This window comes from Schistocerca gregaria, chromosome 5 (assembly GCF_023897955.1).
Source record: "Schistocerca gregaria isolate iqSchGreg1 chromosome 5, iqSchGreg1.2, whole genome shotgun sequence".
In the NCBI taxonomy this organism is placed as follows: Eukaryota; Metazoa; Arthropoda; class Insecta; order Orthoptera; family Acrididae; genus Schistocerca; species Schistocerca gregaria.
The window spans coordinates 485,215,289-485,240,945 of record NC_064924.1 but is presented as its reverse complement, the minus strand read 5'-3'; the positions used below and the strand labels follow the sequence as shown (position 1 = coordinate 485,240,945).

At 35.9% G+C, this 25,657-nt stretch overlaps 1 protein-coding gene across 1 annotated transcript in view; it reads right to left on the bottom strand.

The window, feature by feature from the left end:
• Positions 1-9,411: 9,411 nt before the first annotated feature.
• LOC126272122 (zinc finger SWIM domain-containing protein 5-like) overlaps positions 9,412-25,657 on the bottom strand; it is a 617,038-nt gene continuing 600,792 nt past the window's right edge. The window contains exons 11-18 of the mRNA XM_049974722.1: positions 23,748-23,914; positions 22,878-23,122; positions 22,028-22,182; positions 20,798-20,961; positions 20,040-20,187; positions 12,563-12,681; positions 12,240-12,458; positions 9,412-10,271 (exon numbers count right to left, since the gene is read on the bottom strand). Of these exons, the coding sequence (XP_049830679.1) occupies positions 9,750-10,271; positions 12,240-12,458; positions 12,563-12,681; positions 20,040-20,187; positions 20,798-20,961; positions 22,028-22,182; positions 22,878-23,122; positions 23,748-23,914 (1,739 nt within the window). The 3' untranslated portion in view covers positions 9,412-9,749. The remainder of the gene's footprint in view (positions 10,272-12,239; positions 12,459-12,562; positions 12,682-20,039; positions 20,188-20,797; positions 20,962-22,027; positions 22,183-22,877; positions 23,123-23,747; positions 23,915-25,657) is intronic.

The window sequence follows — 25,657 nt, the reverse complement described above, 5'->3', positions numbered from 1 at the left end:
AATACAGATCAAGCATGAAAACAGGAAGAAGATGTACTGAACTGGAAAAAAAAAAAAAAAGAGAGAGATAGAAAGAGTGCATGGTCCAAGAACAATAAGTGCATTATTATAGGAGCTCACCATAGTGACGGTGTTGTTGGGAGATGGTTATGTGTTGGGCTGCCATATGGGCGAACCATGTTCAAACAAGCCTCATGCCATTTATTTTTATTTTTCATAGCATTATGAACAGTCCATCCAGTCACTGAAATATTTGTTCGCAGTTGTCCTACTATACATTGATTATAGAATATTAGTCATGTGGTAAAGCTACATTATCACTGCAAGTAAACGTTTTGAATAATGACAGCTGACGAGTTACCACATAGACATGAAACTTCCTGGCAGATTAAAACTATATGTCGGGCCGAGACTTGAACTCGGGACCTTTGCCTTTCGCGGGCAAGTGCTCTACCATCTGAGCTACCCAAGCATGACTCACACCCCGTCCTCACAGCTTTACTTCTGCCAGCTGTGAGGACAGGGTGTGGGTCGCGCTTGTGTAGCTCAGATGGTAGAGTACTTGCCCACGAAAGGCAAAGGTCCTGACTTCGAGTCTCAGTCCGGCACATAGTTTTAATCTGCCAGGAAGTTTCATATCAGCACACACTCCGCTGCAGAGTGAAAATCTCATTCTGTCACATAGACGTCTCACACAAATGAAAACAGTAAATAAACAGGTGTGAACTGAGTTACAACAAAGGAATTCAAGATTCAAAACTTCCAAAATGGAATGCTGTTGCGCTGAATCAACTGTCATTATATCTCGCTGTCACAAATGGACATTACACCACAACACAGACACAAATTTGAGTAAAAGAAAAAAAAAGCATGAGGGAGGATTGAACACAGCTCACCTACATGTCAGTACAACACCATGACAACTAATTCATGACACCATTGCTATTAGGTGATGCTCAATATTGCACTTGTGGTCCTTGGACCATTCACTGTTTCTATTTTGCTTTTTTTCACAGTTCAGTACATCTTCTTCCTGTTTCCATGCTTGATCTGTGTTAAGTTTTCGATGGGCTGTGCACTCAGCCCTCTAACCACTGAATCTGAAGGGGATGCAATGGGGAGTTTCTCTTGTAAGCAAAGATGGGAAATCTGAGACGTGGAAGGAACAGATAAGTGGGCTATACAAGGGAAATGAACTTGTAAGCAAAGATGGGAAATCTGAGACGTGGAAGGAACACATAAGTGGGCTATACAAGGGAAATGAACTTGAAAGTAATATTACAGAAAGAGAAGAGGAAACAGATGATGGGAGATACAACACTGCAAGAGGAATTGGACAGAGTGCTAAAAGGCCTAACAAAAAAACCTGGAATAGATAACGTTCATTTAGAACTGTTGATATCCTTGGGAAAACCAGCCATGACAAAACTGTTGCACCTGGTGTGTGAGATACATGAGACAGGCAAAATACTCTTGGACTTCAAGAAGAATGTAGTAATTGACACAAACTATTTATAGAAGAATGGAAAAACTGGTCAAAGCTGACCTCGGGGAAGATCTTTCTGGGCTCTGTAGAAACACTGGAACATATCAAGCAACACTGACCCTACAATGTATCTTAGATGATATGTTAAAGGAAGCTTAACCCATTTTTCGTATGTTTTGTAGACTTAGAGAAAGCTTTTGACAATGCTGACTGGAATACACTGTTGGAAATACTGAAGGTAGCAATAGTAAAATACATGGAGTGAAAGGTTATTTACAACTTATACAGAAGCCAGATGGAAGAGCTGAAGGGAACGAAATGCTTCAGTTGTTTTGAAATGAGTGAGACAGGATTATAAGGTATTCTCAACATTATTCAATCTGTTCATTGAGAAAGCAGGAAGGGAAGCCAAAGAAAAAATTGGAAGAGGAATTAAAGTTCAGGGTGAAGAAATAAAACCTTTGAGGTTTGCCGATGTCACTTTAATCCTGCGAGACACAGCAAAGGACTTTGAAGTACAGATGAACAGAATGGACAGTGTTTTGAAAGAAGGATATAAGATGAACATTAACAAAAGCAAAATAAGGGAATAGATTAGGAAACGAGACACTAAAAGCAGTAGATGAATTTTGTTATTTATTCAGTAAAATAACTGATGACTGCCAAAGTAGATAAGATATAAATTTTAGACTGGCAATGACAAGAAAATTGTTTCTGGAGAGGAGAAATTTGTTAAGAGCAAAAATAAATTTAAGTGTTAAAATGTCTTTTCTAAAGGCATCTGTCAGGAGTGTGCCCTGTACAGAAGTGAAATATGCACTGCAAACAGCTCAGACGAGAAGAGAATAGATTTTGAAATGTGGTTCCACAGGAGATTGTGGAAGAGTAGTTGGGTAGGTTGCACAACTAATGAGGAGGTACTGGAAAGAATTGCTGAGAAAAGAAATTTGTGACATAATTTGACTAAAAGATGGGTTTGACTGATAGGACACATTCATAGACATCAAGAAATTGTCATCAGTTTAGAATTGGAGAGAGAGAGAGAGTGTGTGTGTGTTTATGGGAGGGGGAAGGGGGGAGGGGAGAGGTTAAAATTGCAAAGGGAAATGAAGAAAGGAGTACAGTAAGCTAGTTCAAATGAAGGTGGGTTGCAGCATCTATTCAAAGATCAAAAAGATTGCATAGGATAAAGTTGTTTGGATAGCTGCATAAAACCTGTCTTTGGGCTGAAGAATGCCACAACAACAACAGTGGTGTACTGAACATACATATGACAATGTAATCTTTTATTAGTATCACAAGTCTATATTTGGTGAGTAGCTGCTTCACAGTTTACTACAAACATGAGGTGGTTCTGCTGAGCAGCAGGTGTGTGCATTTGGTATAAGCCTTAGTCCCAGTATATCGGACGCGTACGAAGATAAGCTGCTGGAAGCAAAGCAATACATGCTGTTGACAAAGTACATTGCACAGATTAACATACAGTATTTTCATAATGGAGCTTGTAGTCAACAAGAAGACTGCCATGAAAAAGTGATGGAAGACACTTTTGACTTAAAACCTTTTTATGTATCAATTTGTAGATTTTATTTGATGGTGTGTGTCTGAAGAAGGAAGTTTTCTCTTTCAAAACCTATCAGTGTTCATGTGATCAAATTTTAATGTGATTAATATTATAAGTGTGGCTGAGTCAAAATTTTCTCTTTAAATGCCTGACATCTATATTATTGGATGTCAACATTCAATGAACAATATCTTTACCACAAAACACATTCCTCAGTGCCAATTCATTACATTCCAGCTTTTCATGAACTTATACACATCAGTAACAACCTTAAGTCTGATCATATGGAGATGATAACCTTGAGCACCTGTATGTTGTATGTTGTATCATTTGACCACCAGATAACAGGTATTCACTTGGCAGAGGGAAGTTTGCAATGTACTGCAAACTGGTTTATGCTGAATTAGTTACCAGCAATGGATGAAGCTGGGTGTACAGCCTTGATATTTTCCTTATTACACCCTTTATTTATGCTGCATGTATATGAGATTTTGTTCTGAAATGTAAAGGAGCATTCAGCAAAATTGTTCTGACTGGCATTACTCTGATCCAGTTTTTCACCAGTTTGACATAAAACTGTGTTTCCATCCAATCCTGGAATATATTTGGTTTTATTCCCCCACAGTTCTCTTCTTCACAATGTTGTAATATATTACTGTCCCTCAACTGTAAGTCAGCCTGACTCTTTTAAGAAATGGGCACTTTATGTGCGCATCTGTCATTTTTATGTCTCATCATTGCAGGAAGGTACTACTTTAATTAGCACTGAATAAGGTCCTATCTTATTTTAAATTTGTGTAGTGTGCAAGTAAAGATAATATGCAGCTACTAACGTCAGTTGTCACTAAAGCAGGAGTCACAGTTCGTACAGTGTGAAATCCCTTACAGAAGTGAAATACACAGGACATGTTATGTCATTCCTAACCAAGTTCAGAACACAAATGGATTATTTCTCACATTCAGCTGTGTTGTGTGAAATATATCAAGGGACTTGGGATTTTTGAGCCATATCATGCGAGAGAATTATGAACACAGAATCACGTTTTAAAGGAGGCATGTTTAACAACTAAATAACTAAATATATTATCACAACAGATCACTCACATACATGTGCACTGTCTACAGTATTACAAGAACATTTGACTCTCTACAAACTTGGTAATACAAAATTATAAATAAATATGAGATTGGGTGATGCAATCAAAATATGCATGTCTCTTTATAACATAAGACAAGAGAAACCGCACTGAACAACTTTTATCACCTTGGCACTGTTTTCTGTTCAGTAAGGAAGACTGCAATGAATTTCTATGATTCAGACAACTTTCCATTAATGATCTGCTGAAATCCTTGGGAGTGGAAAGATGTTATGCTCCATCTTCTGACCCACAGTAAGCTTACACTGATAAACATAGCTACATACAGTCAAAAGTAAGCAAAATAATAGTATCTAAACAAAGTATCAATGTTGGCCATTGCCAGATACAAAATGGAATGATTATAAGAAAAGGCAGCACTGCACATTTATTTGACTTTACAATTATTCCAACTTACGCTATTCCAAAAGTCAATTACACAATGCTTCTATAGATATTTGTTTATATACATATACACACACACACAGACACACAATTATATGACTCATAAATTGTATTATATTATTTCCAGGAACAATTAAACAGCCAACACAAAAGATGCCACGTCGAAAACTTAATACCTAGTAGTAAAAATATATGTATTTACACATAAATCTTTTGTGTAACTAAAATGATGGTGGCAAAAGATAATGTAATCTTGAAACACACAAAATTGCAAAACAAAATTTAAGTATGTACATATGTACAATGCCATTCATACTTAACAAGCACATTTAGTTATTTCATATAAATTTACACATAGCTGTGTCGCTACAACTGCAAAAAAGTTTTCTCAAACAAATTTTTTTATGAAATTCTATCCAGTTGCCTTATAACTCATCTCATTTCTAAGTCTCTTTAATACTGGTGTGCTGTAGCATTTGATATTTAGCACATATTAATTAAAGAATTGGATCATTTAAAACATGACCACAAAAATTATGTCCTAAATCCAGCACTGATCACTGTTACTGGTGTAGTGAGAGAGAATCCATGTTTTGAAACTGTAATTAGAGAGGCAAAATTGTGTTTAATAATATGCAGTGGTTATGTACGCTTACTTCTGCTGATTAATGTATGAATCCATACTGAGATGCCCTGTGATTGGGATTCAGCAGATGGACTGATTCATTCAGTAGATGGTTTTATTGTGGAGAAATGTTTGACACTTATTTTCATTTGAAATGTGTCTTTCAGCTGTTTTAACTTCAATTATTCCCAATCAAAATGGCGTACATATTGCTGTTGTATTTGAAAAGTGAACATATGAGACAGGGACCAAGCTTTGGGCATTGATCATTATTTATGGCCATAAGATACCATAACACTATGTTTATGGTATTTATTATAAATATTAAGTATTCAGAATTTAAGCTGCACTTTTGTATTTGGAGTCTGCTCATTTGTACTGGTAAATTATTCCACAGCAGAGACATTTACCAGTTTTAAAACAGAGTAACTGGACTTTTAATTTTATGACCATGACACAAATTCTCATATTCTGTAATTAACAAAAAACAGTAAACTGGTAAATAAATTATATTTATATATAAATATACTTTTAAAATCATTTTAATATAAACTTGTTCACAAGTGATACCTAAGCAGATAGCTGTCACAATAGCAGACTATTTTTGTACAGATATTGCCACCACAGTATATAAACAATTGCTATTATGTGTAATGTGTTTGCTTTAACTTCATGAGAAACACTTGAGCTATTAACATATTAATAAAATACTTTTACAAAGCAGTTCATTTGTCTACTATTGCTATATTTGTTTTCAGAAGTATCAGTTTGTAGTCATTAAAGTAGAAATTATTCTCTAATGAATAAATACTATTAAATTTTGTGTTATAAATTGTTTTCTGGATGGGCACACATATCCTTGGCATCATATTTTGCCAAGAAGTTCAGATACCATTAATACGCAAAACTTAAAGGAGTTTTACTGCTTCACTGATATCTGGCAAAACTTGCTTTGTAGATGTGAAGCGTGTGAGAAATTCATCAAGACTCAGATTTTATTATACACATTATGGGTACTTATTATCAATATGAATAGCTCTCACATTTTACTTTTGAGGAAAAATTTAGTAAACCTCCTCTAATAGCATATTTCATAGCATACTGAACTTCAAAGCAATTTCTTGTTCACAGATTAATTTAATATTTATCTTGACTTTTTGCAGAATACCTATTGCATAATAACAAATAACATAATTACATAAAGAAAGAGAATTAAAACAATTTGTACAATAAATAACTAAGTGAAGAGAAAGCTACATGACTACATCATTGACAGAGGTAGTTTACGGAATTCTGCAATTGACAATGATGATTATATAAAGCTTTTGTCAATGCTTTTAGTCTGATATTATTATTTTGTACTTGAAAATATGGAAATAGTTACTATTATATAGAATAGGAAGCCTGATACAGTAAAATTCCCGAAGACCAAAACTGGTTTGCAAAACAAGTTTATGCTCCAAGGACATTTTGGTATGAAATGTAATTTTAAAAAGTTTTTAATCTTATACTAGTCATCTTACAAATAACGATCTTTGGTTGTAAACATAAATATCACATACAAAAACACAGAACATAAGAATAATATTTTTACATGTTTGCATAATCATATATACAAATAATACATAAAAATTTTATTGACAATCTTCATATCCATTTTCACTCAGCATGTTTCACACAGCTATGTTAGCATTGCCTAACATTAACACAGTCCATCTCTTGAGATCCAGTGGTGCTTTTCAGTTACAGCATAATATTTGCTAAACTGAGCCATAGTGGTATTTTTATTGTTTAGATATTTGGTGATCAGTTATAAAATACAAGCAATTTTTCAGCAAATGTGTGTTAATATTGGTAGTGCTTCAGCTTTATACCAGCTGATATAATTTTGTTAAGGACAGTTAATGTACTTTAAATACTATTTTTAGCTATTATCAATTTGTTAATGTTATAGTGCTTTTGGTATTACTTTTTAGTCAATAGCTTCAAAGACAAATAAGAAGCCATAGTTAGAATTTTCACTTTTAGGATCAGCCTCTCTAAAGTGAATCAAACACCAGAATGGTAAAAGTTGCTGGCAACAACAAATTATCTTCCTATACTCTCCAGAATAATATTTTTTTTTCATTCTTCAGAAAAATAATATCATGATCACTTTTCCTATCATTTTGTACATTATTAAAAGGACCTAAAATGTCTCATCTACATATGTTTACAGTTCCCAAAAATCAGGAAAAGTTGAAATTGAGTAAAAAAAAACCACCAGTCAGGTAAGTTTAATTAAGCAGGAGCTTGCCATTAGACCCGCCAATGGATGCTAGGAACACCTACATCATAAATTAGAAGAATTTCATGATGAGTCCTCATTGTGTGATAACGGAGGTGCTAGTAAAAAATCTAACACAGCACGTAGAATATCTACTGTGATGTGGCCCCATATTTAATTCTAAGTGTTTTAGGTCATCCCAGTAAAGTGTTAGTGTTAGATAATGAGCATCAGATTTTACATAAAAAACATATGTGAAAAAATGACCTGTAAATGTTGTGATTACAGTTCACTGCAATTGTGAGTAGCGTTTCAAGCAGGCTAACAAATAATTAAGAGGGATTTGGGATAAATATTTTCCACTTGTTGCAGAGAAACAGATACTGATCTTGTCTTTCATTTCTTAACTCTCAGAAAATTTCTTCAACTAAACATTGGTTGTATTGGAAGTCAGTTGGTCACTAGTAATGTTGACCAGAAGATCAGAACATTTTGTCTGATCATGAGGAGCTGTAGTGGGTGGTGACAGTATCAAAGTTATAGAAAGGTGTAACATATTTTTAAATCCTGACTTCCAGAATACCAATAGTTTCAGAAGAACGAGTTTAGGGATTTTGGAAAAAAAGAAATTTAAATGTTCCGTCACTTCATAATTAAAATTTTCAAAACTGAAAGATACTAAAAGAGCAGTGACAACAAAATCATGGAACTATGAACCTTGGAACTGTCACAATGAAGATAATCATCATCTCCCTTTTTTTTTCTTTTCCTTCTGGCTCAGCAGTTGTACTTGAGCCTAACATGAAGCAGTCTTAGTCGATGTCAGTGAGATGACTGGAGCATCCACAAGAACTGTAGCACTTCACGTGGGTCATCTGACTTACAATATGTTTAATCAATCACTATGTGTCTTTTTCAGTCACTGTTGCTGTAAGAGTATGCCTACTACCATAAAGATCTGCTTTCAAAGGCTTCTCTAATCATTTGCCATAATCTGCAAGAAATTGCCATAACAGAGGAAACTAGGTCTTCTAAGCACAAAATTAAAAAATTCAGTATGGGAAGAACTCATTTTCAGCTCATTCCATGTGCAAGAATTGTTAAAAGTGAAAGAAAATCACTTCATCAAATGGTAATCCAAAATATTATTATAATTTTTTTTTTTTTTTACAGACAGTTTAGCTATCTCTGTCATGTGGACTGTGCAGAGTATGTAAAAGTCAGTTATAAAAAATCGTTCTCTAATTTTTTCTCTCTCATTTAAGAATGCTTAGAAGGAAATGAGTAGAATATGTATTACAGTCATGCAAACTGTCTGTTATGCAAGACATTACACGCAAATCTCAAATATAAGGCAAGTAACAATTTGTCCATTTTATTTGGACTGTTGAGCTCCGTGGCCGTGGATAATGATATTTCACTGAAAAAATACGGCAACCAGCCACTTTTTAATGCGTTTTTTTTATTTACGCCAATATGCATTTCGGGTTTGCACCCATCTTCAGCTGGCAAATTACATGGATCTTCAGTTACTACAGTAGTACAATCTCGACAGCAGTTTGGATGCTGCAGCAGGCCTGTGCAAAAGCAACGACTGTGCAAAATACGTCATAAAAAGTGTTTGTGTCGTTGCAAAAAAGAAGAAAAGCCAGGAAAAAACAAGGAGAGGAGAATGTAAGTAAAATGAACAGCTGATAGTGTGTGACTTAAAACTCGCGAAATTGAAGTAAATGATTGGAGTCGTTGCTTTTGCACAGGCCTGCTGCAGCATCCAAACTGCTGTCGAGATTGTACTACTGTAGTAACTGAAGATCCATGTAATTTGCCAGCTGAAGATGGGTGCAAACCCGAAATGCATATTGGCGTAAATAAAAAAAACGCATTAAAAAGTGGCTGGTTGCCGTATTTTTTCAGTGAAATATCATAAGGCAAGTATAAGGACTCAGCTTTCATTCTTCCTTGAATTCACTCTTTTCCCACAGTACACTTTTGCATAATCTAGAGAACAAATGGAAAATAAAATAATGATGATGATGATTTACTACTGGTGTCAAATGCAGACATTAGCACAATTTTTATGTAAATAATAACCCAGCTACAAAGCAGACACTTTCTTTCTCCAATGAAAACAAAATTTATGGTAAAAACAAAATAAGCAATACCAATATTTCCACATTTTTCTGAATAATAAATTTCTACCTGGCAAGATAATAAACATATGCAAACACAAAAAATAATCTACTCATGAGCTTCTGCTTTGATTATGATCAGCCAAACCTTTCTTTTACAAGAAACATTAGTTTCTTTTTGCCTTTGTATGCCACTTTCATATTTTCAACAAGCTGCGTGAACTGAGCATGCCCATCATGGGCTAGTATAAATGTGTCTCTAGCTTTACCCAAGAAGTCTATAAAGTCACCATAGTGCCGGGGCGAAATATGAGTGAGCCTCGAATGTGTGGTGGCTACATATGCTGCAACTGCAGCTTCCAGCAGCTGACGCAGGGGTGGCCTGTCATAAGACAACGGTTTCATACCGCCGCCACAGCTTCCTCTATTCCCCCCTCTGTGGTGGTGATGGTGGTGGTGGTGCTTTGTCCCATCAGGAGCAGGATGTGGGCAGGACATTCCTGGAGCAGTCATTGAGCAGCGGCGCAGTATGTCTGACAGCACTGTAGCACACTGAACGTTCTTGACCAGTAATGGTATCATGTTCGTAAGTTCCGATTTTCCGAGTGAATGGCTCAGTGCGCAGGCCCAGTGGATGTCATTTATTGCTGGATGCGTGTCCTGAAAAAGAGGCAGTATTCACACATTATTTTTTTTTAAATGCAACTGCGAAGCACAAATAAGCACTGCTTTCTCCCTTTTTAATTTCCTTCTTTAAGAAATGATAGTTCTTTTTTTTAGGAAAAGGATTAATCACCAGTATAAATACTAACATGTTTATTAATGGTGGCTATCTTTTGCAGCGGCTGTTATACAACAACTATTGCTTGTCTTCTTCTGTCTTAATTAGATTAAAATTTAAAAAAAAGTATTTCACCAAGTGCAGTTTTTTTTACTGGTAAAACAACATCTGTGGTAACTGGCATTAACTGCTCTGCATGTTTTGATGATACCTGCCTTTCCCTCTCATTGTTATGTGAGGTTGCAGTAAAAAAGAGATTGATATCATTTTCACTACTTATGTCTTTTGGACTTTAGAAGCACATACTATCTACAACTGTCTTTAGTTTTTACATAATCTTCATTTTAAATTTATAAATTTTGTGTTACAAGTGACTTCAAGCAAATGTTACTGTAGCTGTATTTATTTTACACTTGTTTATATGCTGCATATTCATTCATGAGCAGGTTCATACATTTCCTTTCCCCAACCAATTAAACTGGCTGTACTTTTGAGCTATCCCTATAGCTCACTGATAGGATGAGAGTAAGCAATCAATAATTCAGTGTTGAGTATCATAGTAAGTACGGCATAACAAAACAACACACTGGCTGTAAAGCACTAGCAACTAAAAACAAGCATCGAAAAATAACAATATCTTTTCCAAATTTTAAAGGAGCATAGGCTAGATAATAAAGTTCTAACACTGATTAAGGAAATATTAACCGACACTAGTTCACAAATTAAATTCATGGGAGAATTTTCTCAACCATTTGATATAAAGACTGGTGTTAGACAGGGAGATAGCCTCTCCCCATCACTGTTTAACTGTATTTTGGAAAAGGAGAGCAAAAGTCCAGTCAAACTATAGATTGATCAATCACATTAGGTAGAAACAATATTAGCGTAGATGGCCTCGCCTTTGCAGATGATATGGCAATTTTAACTATTGACATTACCAAAACAGGAAAAAATATTTTTTTAAAAAACTGCTCTTAAAGAAGTTGTGGAAAAAGTAGCACTGTAAATATTGTTAAAAAAAAACGGAATATATGACATGCAACAAATAAGCACCAAAGTTTTTGAACATAAAGTATGGAAAAATAAAAAGTGTTTCTCAATTCAAAGACTTAGGGGAAATCATACAAGAAAAACCTGCAAACAAAGTTCACTGCCAAAAAATGGCAACTGCATTCAGATTAACACAAAATATTTATAATTAAAAAATCATTTCCAATTTCAGTAAACTTAGACATTACAGTGCTACAATCAAACCTGAATGTCTTTATGGAGCAGAAACTTTGATTTTAAATAGAAAAAGAGATATTGAAGAAGTTCAAAAGAAAGGAGAAAAGGTGATTAGGAAAGTATTAGGCCCCAAAATTACTGATGAAGAAACTTATAGGCTGAGAAGTAATAAGGAAATACAAGTATACACAGACATATATTGTGACATGAGAAAACGAAGACAGATGTCATGGGCAAATTAAAAGAATGGCACCCATTAGGTTGACAAAACAAATGGTGGAATTCTGCAAAGACAGAAGTAAGGCCGAAACTAAGCCAATTGAATGTATCGCTGTGATTAAGGGAGATCATAAAGTACCCTGTATAGCTCAAGTAGATCTTACAGACAGAAAAACATTCAGACAAAAGATATTTGATTGGAAAGTTGGTCAGAGGGAAATTAGAAAACAGACTGGAACACCATAGTCTGATAAAGATTTCATTCTGAAAGGAAAAAATTTGGACACAAAGGAAGGCCAGCCATCAAAAGTAACATTGACTGGTTGTACTTCATCTGGTCCTATTGGGCCCATACGTAAATAATAATAGCACCATATATTTGGAGGATATGCTGATGTTACCTGGTTGTATGCAAGATGGACATTTTTCATTGCCAACATTGCTAGTTTATAAGCCCTGGTGGGATAGCCTCTGTGTTCCATGTATCGTGCAATTGTGAAGAGCTGTGATGAAGTCATGATATGAGATGCGGCATCGATAACAATTTGATATGCTGTCTCAAAGGCCAGAGCTTCATTTTCACATAATGTTAATGCATTCAAGGCACAGTTTGGTGGATCCTGAAAACAAGAATAGTGACATTAGATTCTTGCATTTAACTGAACTTGCAACACATTCCAAGACAACAAACGTTTCATATTTATAGAATAGAACCATAACTTACTTTTGTAGCACACTGCAGTGCTAGATTTCTGGCACAACTTGAGAGCTCTTCTTGCTGAGCATAGGACAGATTTAGTCTCATAATAGTGCTGTGAGACATTATAGTGGTAGCAACAGGGCCTGAAAATTAAGACTTTTCTTTAATGACTGGTAATATAAATAACATAAATAATATAAATAGTTTCATCCATGTTGAAAGTGATTATGCTAACCCCTATAATTAATAAGATGTATCAAATATTACACAGGAATAAAGAAATGGTGTCCAAACAAATATAGCAATTTATTTAAATAATATACAGTCAAACCTCCTTATAACGATTACCTATACAACGATAAACCCAGGTACAGCAATAATTTTATATGGCCCCTGCTGATTTTCTATATGTACCATGTTAATTAGCCCTCATTACAAAGATGGAGTAAATTTAGCAACAAATTTTGAGGAATTAATATTTCCTACTGCTAAGAAGCTCACTATAGCTATAGGTCTTGTTTATTTAGCTACTAGACTTTCAGCACTTTATTTCCAGAAGCTTCACTGCATACTACAGTACTGTATTTATCTAGTGGTAAAGAGAGTAACATACAGCAGCAGGTGAGCTGTGCTGAGCGGCAAACATCAAAGAGCTCCTGTGTTTGAATGAGTGTTTAGTTTATTCATTGTTGAGCTGCAGTAGCACACAGAAATGTTTTGTTGGGCTCTCATGCAGCTTATTTCCATGATTTTTGGAATCTGTGAATGTTTTTAATTGATGTAAATGCTTTGGACTTCAGTAAGATTTGGACAAGTGCTGGAACTCGGAAACAAATAAGGTTGGAGACAAAAATGGTGATTTTCAAAGACATTGATAATGGAATGAAACAAGTAGATGTGATGAGGAAGTATGGACTTGTACAATCAACATTAGCTACATTTCTTAAAAAATGAAAAGTAATTGAAGAAAGTTTTGTAGGTGGCAAATTTAACCCTTCAAGAAAAAGAATGAAGACAGCTGTTGCTAACAATGTGGACAGTGCTACACTGCAGTGGTTTAATGAGATGCATGCACAGAATGTATTAATTAATGGTCTGTTGATATGTCAAAAAACCTTAGATTTCACTAAGTTGCATGGCATTTCTAATTTTAAGGTAAGTAACGGATGGTTGTAAAGCTTTAAGGACAGGCATTGGATCATTTTTAAAGTGATTTCAGGAGAATAAAATTCAGCACCTATAGGTGATGCACAATTTTGGAGGATAAACACCATGTGTGAACTGTTAAAAAAATACAGTCCTGAAAACTTGTACAACGGAGATGAGACACGATTGTTTTATCAACTGATACCAGAGAAGATGATGGCCTTTAGAGAAGAAAAGTGTAAGGAGGGAAGCAGCCTAAAGTATGCCTAACTGTTCTTCTCTGCAGAAATGTGTCAGGGACACACAAACTGACACCATTGGTGATCGGACGATTTGCAAACCCACGGTGCTCCAAAAATGTAAGAAGCTTACCAGGTAAGATGGCACATACATTTTATTTTACCTTCCTTTAATTTATAATTTAATTCAGAACAGTATAGCTTCAGCTGTAATGTTTTGCTACAGCCGTATTGTAAATGTGATTTCTTTTATTGCAGTCAGTTGCAAGGCAAATCAAAAAGCATGGATGAAGTCTACTCTTTATAGTGAGTGGCTGCTTATGTTAATAAAGAGATGTCAATGAAGAATAAGAAAATTGCATTGCTGGTGGATAATTGTAGTGTGCATAACAACATACCAGCATTGAAGAATGTTGAACTATGCTACTTCCACCCGAACTGTACTTTGATTCTTCAGCCACTAGATATGGGGATAATTAAGAACTTTAAGATAAAATACCATTCACGTTTAGTTCAACACATGATCGCAAACATTGAAAGAAAGCTGAGCAATCCCTACAGTTTCAATGTGAAGCAGGCTTGTGACATGACTGCTAGTTCCTGAACTGTGTACAGTCTAATGTGATTGTGAACTGCTGGAAAAATGAAAGAATTTCTGGAAGTGAAGATGTTGGTGAGAATGTTGTGGTGGAAGAAATAACGCAGGATGATATTCAAAGTGATCTGGAGATTTATTCAACAGTTAGTGGTGAAACCATAGATGCTTCAGTAGTTGAATACTTGTCAGTAGATGATGAGGTGTTGATGTTTGAAGCATATACCAACAAATCTATTGTCAAGGAGTTAAAGGGTAATTTGCCTGTTGAAGATTCTGATGATGACAGTGATGTGATAAGTGCAAATCCCCGTCCTCTGATGGGGCTAATAGGTCAGTTGGAAACCATTCAGCAAGTAGCATCTTCAATCCCTTGTATTGCAGCGCAGCAATTGATTGTGTGAGAGGAGATAAAGACAATATACACACACAACAGAATCTTTAAGAAAAAAAAAAAAAAAAAAAAGGAAAATAAGTGAATCTGTCTGTACACAAAAGTAAGATATTCTACAGGTACAGTATTAATAAATGAGGTGAACAAAATGTGTTTCATTACTTGTCTTTTAATGTTATTTTTCATCATAAAAGTATTACAGTAATGCACTTCTCAGCCACAAAAACATGGCTCTTTGCTCCACATCATGATAAAAAAAACCTCATTAAATCAATAACATTGGTACAATAATTTAATTTTCATGGTCCCATGAAATTTGTTATATTGAGGTTTGACTGTACAGCTCTTTCCTCACACATGAGATACTGAAATGATATATTTTTGTGAGTATTTTGAAACAATCGATTCATGATTTACATATATGGTACATTAAGAGGTGAGAAAGCCAACTGAGGTCACAGCCAGAGTAGCAGATCCACTGAGTTTACTATGCAGAAAGACAGATATGGATACATGATAAGCATATGCTCAGTTATTACGTCTAACAACAAGCTCGTGTCTGTGTATGTGCGGATGGATATGTGTGTGTGTGTGCGAGTGTACACCTGTCCTTTTTTTCCCCTAAGGGAAGTCTTTCCGCTCCCGGGATTGGAATGACTCCTTACCCTCTCCCTTAAAACCCACATCCTTTCATTTTTCCCTCTCCTTCCCTCTTTCCTGACGAAGCAACTGCCAGTTGCGAAAGCTTGTAATTCTGTGTGTGTGTTTGTGTGTTTTGTTCATGTGCCTGTCTGCCGGCGCTTTCCCGCTTGGTAAGTCTTGGAATCTTTGTTTTTAACAACAATTAAACATTGATCAGCACTTTTATTTGAGATTGTTTTCCACACACTGTCATATTATCAACATTTATTCACACTAATACATATGTGAATCAACTAGTCATTTCATATGCAATGATTCATTTTTTTTTCATAACCATGTCATGTTGTTTGTATGATGCAAGTCCAGAAAGTAAGTACCATTCTGTTTTACCGTCACTGCAGCACTAGTGTCGCAGTTATGTACATTTGAACTTGTCTCTCTGGTTCACTCTCTTTTCTCTGACACCATTGCAGTCCGACTGTGTTGTGTTTAGATTTGTTAGTGATCATTCAAAATGTTTAAGAGAATCTCTGAACTGCAGACAGTGAAGTGTGTTCTGTAATATGGTTTTTGAACACAAAGAAAATTAAGCCAGCTGAAATTCACCATCAACTTGTAGAAATTTATGGTGAAAATGCAATGACTCATGCAATGGTGAGAAACTGAGTGAGAAAGTTCAATGGTAGATGAACCAATGTTCACGACAAAGCACAGAGTGAGCGGCCTTCTGTTGTCAATAATGGTTTGGCTGAGAAAGTGAATGATAAAATTCGTGAAAATAGATAGTTAACTATAAGAATGCTTTGTGATAAGTTTCCACAGGTATCAAAAACTGTTTTTCATGAGACTGCCACAAATCACTTAAATATTTGCAAATTGTGTTCCTCTTAGGTTCCAAAAACGCTACTGCATTTTCAAAAAGTGAAGCAACTTGGCAGTGTTTTGACATTTCTTTCCCAATACAGTGATGAAGGAGATGAATTCTTAAATGGAATGGTGATCACTGATGGAACTTGGGTTTGTCATGTCACTCCTCCAGAATCTAAACAACAGTTTATGGAGTGGAGGCACTCATGACAGCCCCTAATAATAATAATAATAATAATAATAATAATAATAATAATAATAAAAACTAGAACAACACTATCAGCACGAAAAATCATATAAACTGTTTTCTGGGACAGAAAAGGCTCTCTGCCTGTTGAGTTCCATCCCAGAGGTGAAATCGTCAGTGCAGTATAATACCATGAAACATTGAGTAAACTTCTGTGCACAGTTCAGAACAAAAGGTGTGGAATGCTCAGTCAGTGCATTGGTTGCTTCATGGCAATGCACATCCCCATTTTGCTGGCATCACTGAAAACTTTATTCGACAATTCTACTGGGAGCAGTTTGATGACATACCATCCAGTCCTGATCTCACAACTTTTGGCTATCACTTGTTCTTGAACTTCAAGCATGACTTTGAAGGAAGGCACTTTGATAGTGATGATGCAATAAACGGTGTTCAGCAGTATTTGTTTTCACTAGTATCATCTTTCTAGGAAGACGGCACAGAAAAGTTTGTTTCCTGCTATGACAAATGTCTGAACAAGAGTGGCAACTTATAAGAAAACAGTTTAACAAATCCTCTTTCTTGTAAAAATAAACTTTGGGTAGAAAAAAATGGTTTTCTGAGATTTCCCAAGGTGTTAATAGCTTTCCAGGCATGGCTAGGATATTATCAATTATTTATTTTGCCATCTTTTAAAGCAAAATATTGTTAACAGATTTTTTCTAAGAATGACTCTGATTCCTTTAATCCTGTAAATACAACACAAGATATGTAGCTGTAGAGTTCATAGCTTCTAATAGTGCTTTTAGTACCGCATATACTGATGAATCAAAACATTATGACCACTGTCCATTGTGTGACTGCATTTGTGTGGTGAGGTTGTGGCCACATGACCCAATAGAGAACGTATATAAGTGGAGCAGAGACAAATGTTCTATCAACAATACAGGCTCACATATACAACTTTGACAAAGGGCAAATCGTTATGCCCAATATCTGGAAATGAGCAACTGAAAAACTGCAAAGCTGCTCAGCTGTTCATGTGTTAGCATTGTCAGCATCAATGGGAAGTGGTTGAGGGACACTGAAACCATGAGTGACGATGAGAAGTTGGATGCTTATAGCTCATCAAAGAATGTGAAAGTCAGTAACTTGCTTGCTGTGTAAAGAAGTACAGGCAAATCTGATGACAGAATACAATGCTGGCACAAACACAAGTGTTTCAAAGCACACTGTTTAACATGCATGGTTGAATATAGAGTTCCATAGCAGACAACTCTATGTGTTTCCTTGCTGACCCAGCAACTTTGTCACTTACAATTGCAGAGGACATGGGATCATCAATACTGAACCATGGATCAATGAAAACATGTCACCTAGTTGGTTGAATCATATTTGTTGTTACACCAGTTGATGATCATATCTAGATTTGGTGTAAAAAAGAAAGATTAGGGTTTAACAACATGGTGACATCAAGATCATTAGAGATGGAGTACACAAGCTCTGAATGCTCCAAGAAAGGGAAAGAAATAGGTCATGCCCTTTCAAAGGAACCATCCTGGCATTTGCCTAGAGCAATTTATGAAAACCACAGAAAACCTGGAAAGACTGTCATTCAGATGAATAGCTGCTCAAAACATGCAGTGTACCATGGATGCAGGTCAGTAGAGGCAGTATCATGCCATGGTGGACATTCTTTGGGGTTTTCATGGAACCTGTGGAAATAACTGAAGGCACCTTGATAGCTGTGTACTATGTCAAGAATACTGTGGACCATCTGCATCCCTTCATGTTTTATATCTTCCTCAACAATTACATCCTCTCCCAGCAGGATATCTCTCCATTTTGCAAGACCAGAATCATGCAATTGCAATTTGAGTAGCACAATAGTGAGCTCACATTGATGCCCTGGCTATCAAATTTGCCTGATCTGGATGTCCTGGAACACATCTGAGATGCTGTCAGGTGCCAGCTCTGCACCCACAAACCACCAGCCCATAATTTACAGGAATTTCTGACCTGTGGATAGACATGTGGTGCTACATACATGCAAAAACCTACCAAGGACTTGTCAAACTGATGCCATGTGGAACTGTGACTGTATTGCCTTCCAAAGGTGGACAGTGCACTATTAACCTGGTGGTCATAATGTTTTGATTCATCAGTGTAAATTACCATCTAACAGCAAATTTAATCTTATCTTTAAAGTCAACAGTTTGCTTTTTCTTCTTTGGAGTGTATATCTCAATCAAATTACTCTTAGCATTCTGTCCCTCCTTCCATAATTTTCACACCATCTACTTACTCAACCTGAAAATCTTGGGAAACTGTACATCCATCTCTTCCATCAGCACCATCATTAGTTTCCCCTTCTCATTGCAGACAAACAGAATGATGTTAAATGCATGCAGCTACAGTGAGGAAATTGTCTGCATTTACATTCCGTGCTTGCACAGGAAACTATCGACACACACAACTCTGAAGTGATCCCTAAAGTGATAGAAATTTTGGCCCTATTTCCACTCAGCACCTTTGTTCCTGAGTGACTGCAAGTGACTTTGAAAAAACACTATGTGTACATTAACTTTCAAGATGTTTGGTGATACATTCATACACAATTATATTTTTTTTCTGTAAGTTCATGTTCCTTGGCACCCACTCAGAACCATATCTATAGGCATTCTGAAAATGCATCTTTATAGTGCAGAGGTAAAGCTGTCCAATGTTGTGCATACAATGCATGTTATATATCCTAAGATAATCTTGCTAGCCATGCTTCACAGAGGCTGTCTTTGCAAGGACACCAAAGTGTATACGATTTACATGAAACTGTCAAAGAGATTTGCTACCAGAAAGCTTTGCTGAAACAGGGTTTATTGTTATGAAAATTTTATTAAGTGCATAGTGCAAATAAAATTGGCTTTACAGCACAAGACAATATGACAGCATAGAGTAACACCAGTTGCCAAGCAGTGAAGAATATCTTTGGCATCAGCTTTGTGACAAGAGATTGTTCCAAACAGATTAAAACTGCATTTGTACAAAGCTTGGCAATGTATATCAGGTTGCCTGAATAAGGCACCTGTATAGTTGTTTATTATCTACATCCAAGGTTACTGATTGATTATCAAAAGTGAAGATTACAGAAACTGCTATAACCAAGGGTTAGTAGTAGCTTATAAATGTGAAGAATTTCATGTCAAGGTATAATGTGAACAATACAAACAACGTAATCAAAGCACATCACGTCACAACAATCTATATGGGGTCAGTGCCCAAGATAGTTTCTTCCATGGCCAGGACCTCCTTTAAGCATTCCATTAACAAGTAATTCATAAAATATTTTAAAATAACCATTCTTGAAAACAACATGATATGTGTGTATATAATTTTTAAATCCATTTTTCAATACACATGACACAAACATTTACCTGTTGCTTCTGTAGGTGTGAAGAGTTGATACCAGTTCTGCATGATTGAGACAAGAGCTTCCACACCCACCTCTGTAGCACATGTTACCAACCATCGTACCATTTCACGGCGTCTCCAATTTAAAGAGGATAATGTCATTCTCATAACCTGAAATTAAAGAAATTAGTTACACTTGTCTGGCATTGCATGTCACTGGGGTGATCTATAGGTAATATTATTCTTGAAAAATCAAGTTTTCCGAGATTGCTAGTGATTCTTTTTATTACTATAACCAGTTTAAATAGATATATGCTGATGATGACAGCATTTATCTACCAAAACTGGTAATAGTAGTAAAACGAATTTCTACCAATCTTGACAAACTTGAGTCTTCAAGAATAATAAGAAAAGAGTAGCTTTATGCTTTGGATGTGTTTTTTTTAATAGCTCAATCTGCCTTTTTACAGTAAGTTCTTTCAGAAACAAATTTTTTCATTAGCTTCAAAATATGATTTCCATTCATTTGAATGCATGATCAAAACCGACATATAGCTACCTGTTCTGGTTTGCATTATTTTACATTTATGTGGAAGGAAAATAATTGCTGCATCAACATTGGGAGCCTTATTGAAAACAGATTCTGGTAAATCAACTGAGATGAATGGCATGCTCCATTTTTATCTTCTTTGGAATTAAAAAACACTCAAAATGCAAACTAAAACCAGTACTTTTTATTTTTTTAACACTCAAATAATGCATTCTCTTTCAAGTTTCTTACCTGCAGTCCTAATTCAAAGGCTACACTCAATAGTGTTGGATGCCTAGGCCCATTTTCCGGAGTAGCAAAGCGAAAGGCATCTTGTGCTAGTTTAAATAAGTGAGAGGAACTATGTATATGGCGCTGTGACGACTCGAGTACAGTTCTGAGTCTAAGAACATCACCTGTAAAATAAAAATGACACAGAAATGAGAATAGCATCATTGTAAGAAGTAATGTTATCCATTAAAGATCAAACTCACATAACTGAAAGAAACAGTGGTCTCATTAATGTAATGCTGGAACAAACTGGGGGTAAAACAAAGTAAACTGATTGAGTGAAAACCACCACACACTTTATAGAGCAGTTGTTAAAGGTGGACAGCCACATAAATAAAAATCAATCACTCTACGAATTTTTGCTCTTCTCAACAGCACACAAGATATGCATACGAAGCCATCTATTACTTCGCAGTCATAATGCCAGCTCAATGTAACTGCGTATTTATATGTAACTGCGTGTTTATACACTGATGAGCCAAAGCATTATGGACATCTACTTAATAAATTGTTTGTCTGTCTTTGGAATGAAATAAATTACTGATTCTGAGTGTCAGGGATTTGACAGTTTGTGGTAGGTTTTTGGAGGTTTGTGCATTAGAAGTCTATACACAGGTCACGTAATTCATGTAAATAATGAGCCACTGATTTGCGTACATGGTGATAGTGACTCAGATGGGTTCCATAGGATTTACATCAGGTGAATTTGCTCACTAAGACATCAATGTGAGTTAACTATAATGCTCCTCAAATGAAAGTAGCAAGGTTCTGTCTCTAAACATGGACATTATACTGCTGAACGGTGACATTGCCATCAGGGAAGATAGCAAGCATGAATGGATACAAGTGGATCACAGCTGTCAGTGTGTCTTTTATTACTAACACAGGTCCCATGTTTTTAGTTTATCAGTGTATGTTTACCTGTTTGTATGAAAAAAGAGTGCAAGTTCTTAAGCTGAGTTATTATGTTCTAGCTCTTGTTTACTTGTTTATCTACTGCTCAACAACTCCACTATACAATGAATGTTTTTTTGTACTAATATCACTACTTAAACTAGGATCTCATTTATTCTTTTAATGAAGTTTCTTTGATCATTTTCAGTTTTTTTTATATATATAATTAAGAGACAGACGAATTACAATACAATCCTTCAGGCCAAAAAATAGGTAGATATGTTGTTATAAAAATACCTTTTGCTGCACTGAGCATTGTTGAGGCCAATGCACATTGTTGAGTTTCAATATGGCCCAGTGTAAACCAACGTGGATATCGGCTCAGGACTAATGAATTCACATTTGCATTGACTGGGTCATCAGCATCCTCATGCTCCTCCAAAATGGGTAACCTACAACATGCAGTTCAATTTTAGTGAACTGTATCCCACTTTCAAAAGACAATCTCATAGTAGCAACAACACATATTCTTGTTTGGAAATAACAAATGATATGGTGATGTTAAGACATACTTCAACTCACATTGGTAAACAATTCTGAATAAATCACTGATCAGAAACTGGAACACAGACTGTTCAGGAATCTTTGGTGTAATCAAGGACAAGGCAATAGGTTCTCATCACCTAACAAGTAAATTAACTGACTGTCTAAACAATAGAGAGCTCAATCAACTGTTGCTCTATATTTTTTTCTGCTTGCAACTTCACATTCTGCTTAGTAAGAGAGAGGTACTCCAGCAATGAAACTGTAAGGATGGTTTGTGAGTTATGTCTGGGTGCTCAGTTGGTAAGTGAATTGCTTTCAAAAGGCAAGATTCCAGGCTCAAGCCCCACTCCAGCATGCAGTTGTAAGCTGTCCAGACGCTTAACGTTTTGTTGTAATTAGGCAGGAAAAAAGACTTTTTTTCTTCCTTTGAGTTTTTTTAGTGTTATTTGTCTTGCATATCTCCAATTGAGAAAACTATTTTCTTTCCTCCAAAAAAATTATCTTTTTCTCTCCACAGTCTCCATCAGTGTTGGTATACACATTACAACATTTCTAACATTGATACAATCTGCAAAAGAAAGAATTACCAAAAGTCACTAACCTCATAGCACGTAGACCAACCTCGTAGGCTAAGTCAGGATAGTAGTTGAGAAGTGAGAGGAACAGGAACCTAGCAAAAGTATGCATTGGAATGCTTTCTGGATGGATGCCAATACCCAGTCCACTTGAAGGGCCTCCTTCAAGTAACACAATTGCCTGGCGCCGTAGCACTGCAACCAGGCTGTTGTCCAGTTCTATTTCTTGCAGCTTTGCAATCAGACGATCTTCTTGTTTGCAGGATTTCTCCTGTTGAAAACAAAGTGATAGGATTATTGCTTAAAGTTGTTGTCCTTTTCAAGTTAATTGAATCTGATCTTTGTTTTCGTTGATGAATGTGAAATACAGCAGCATACAATAATGTATATTTTAAATTTCTCCTAAGCTTTCTGCTCAAGGAAACATTTTGGGGTATGTGTTAACTTTTAAAATTATTGGAGTAACATAATACAGCATAATAGATGCAAGATGCACTATGGGGTCCAACAAAACATCTAAGAAACAAAAATTACATACAGAAATAAGACTGAAGACAAAATTCCATTATGGTTGATTAAAAAATGTTTCATGCATCTAACTATTTAGTAAATACTGCCATTCATGAAATTCTCCATTGATTTAATAGAATCATTAAACAGGCTTCCTCAGGTACAGAACATTTGATAATTTATATGTCTGAAATTACACCAGTCACCAGGAGTGACCTGAAGGTTATATTATTCTTGAAGAATCAATAATACCTTATACATTAAAATGATTTTTTTCTTTAAAGATCACTTACATATGGCAGTTGGACAGTAAAAACTATACTGCAAAATGGCAGTTATCTGAGTATCAAATAAATATAAACAATAATATATTAATTGGTTCTTACCTGAGCATAAAGTCCTGTGGGCATAATACGCTGCTGACCCAGTCCAATGAGAGCTACTTCCACTGCAAGGGTAAGGTAAGTTTCTGAACGATCACGAGAAGCCACAACAGGAACATGGTGGTACCGAGGAGGAACATTGGCACTTGTGTCATCAACGCCAACAGGGTCTGCAGACAAGAGTGAACAATCATGTAACAGGGAGACACAACAACTTTTCTATCCACTTTCTTGTGAGATTCTAATTCTGGTATGCATGTACTGCACTGAACCAGGCAACCAATGAATGAAAGTGACACACCAACAATGAGTGAATCATTTATTAGTGCTGTAGCTTGACAATGAAAAGAACATTTTCAGTGTCACAGAGAAGAAAAGGTTCAGTTCATAAAAAGAAAAAGCAGCAACAAAGACAGGAAAAATAAGTATAGGGATATGAAATGAGGAGCTCAAAAATAACAAAATGCGGACGAAAATTCTCGGGAGAAAATAGACTGGAATTACAACTTCTTTAGATGAATAGCTCTGAAATAACTTCAGAAAATCTAACAAAAACAATTAATCAAATGAATCTTTCAGAGAAAATTGCAAACAGAACTGATTACAGAATTTGAGTGAAAAAACTACATACATGAAAAACATAAAAACGCTCTAAAATATATACAGCAGAACCTCACTAACCTGACCTCAGATGGTCTGACTCCCCACTTAGTCCAATCATCCCATCTCCAGGCTTTGTTTACCTACATGGACCACTGCTACAGTCAATACTGGATTTGCTGACGGCTCATTACATGCAAAATGGAGCGGTAGACAGTTGTCTGTCGCTAGGTGGAATAGTTCGATCACTTTTAGTATGAAATAACTTGTTTCTGTGTCAATTCTTAAGTGTTCTCCTGAACACTTTTTTTTATATAAATTATTGACAATGTTCTTCTTACACATTACTGTGTGTAAAACTAAATAATGGTACCAACTAAATGTAAACATGTGGTACTGCCTTTACAAGCAGTTGATGAACCCAGTGACATAAGTGAGTGGATCAGTACAACTGCACAACAGAAGCATCTCATTGACGCTGTAACTCGAACAACCAATGAATACAAGAAACATGACGACAACATGACAACACAAAGACAATGAATCTACGACTCGAATATCATTTACAGATGCTAAGAATGCACTTGATATAGCCCTTTAATATACTAAACAAAGGTCTAGGTCTACCCCAATAGACATTTTATGGATTAGAAAATGGTAGGACATATTGGCTAAATCAAAACTCTCATATGCTAAGCAAAATGACATTAAAGACTTTTTTCATCTTGGTTAAGACCGGAACATTTTCTTCTGGGTTATTTCTCATGTTTTAAACAGTTAAGTACAAATCAGTTTCATGTCAATGCAGTAATGTAATAATATATTAAAAACAAAGATTCCAAGACTTACCAAGTGGGAAAGCGCCGGCAGACAGGCACATGAACAAAACACACAAACACACACACAGAATTACGAGCTTTCGCAACTGGCAGTTGCTTCGTCAGGAAAGAGGGAGGGAGAGGGAAAAATGAAAGGATGTGGGTTTTAAGGGAGAGGGTAAGGAGTCATTCCAATCCCGGGAGCGGAAAGACTTCCCTTAGGGGAAAAAAAGGACAGGTGTACACTCGCACACACACACACACATATCCATCCGCACATACACAGACACAAGCAGACATATTACCATATATAATTACCATATATAATTACCATATATAATATGTCTGCTTGTGTCTGTGTATGTGCGGATGGATATGTGTGTGTGTGTGCGAGTGTACACCTGTCCTTTTTTTCCCCTAAGGGAAGTCTTTCCGCTCCCGGGATTGGAATGACTCCTTACCCTCTCCCTTAAAACCCACATCCTTTCATTTTTC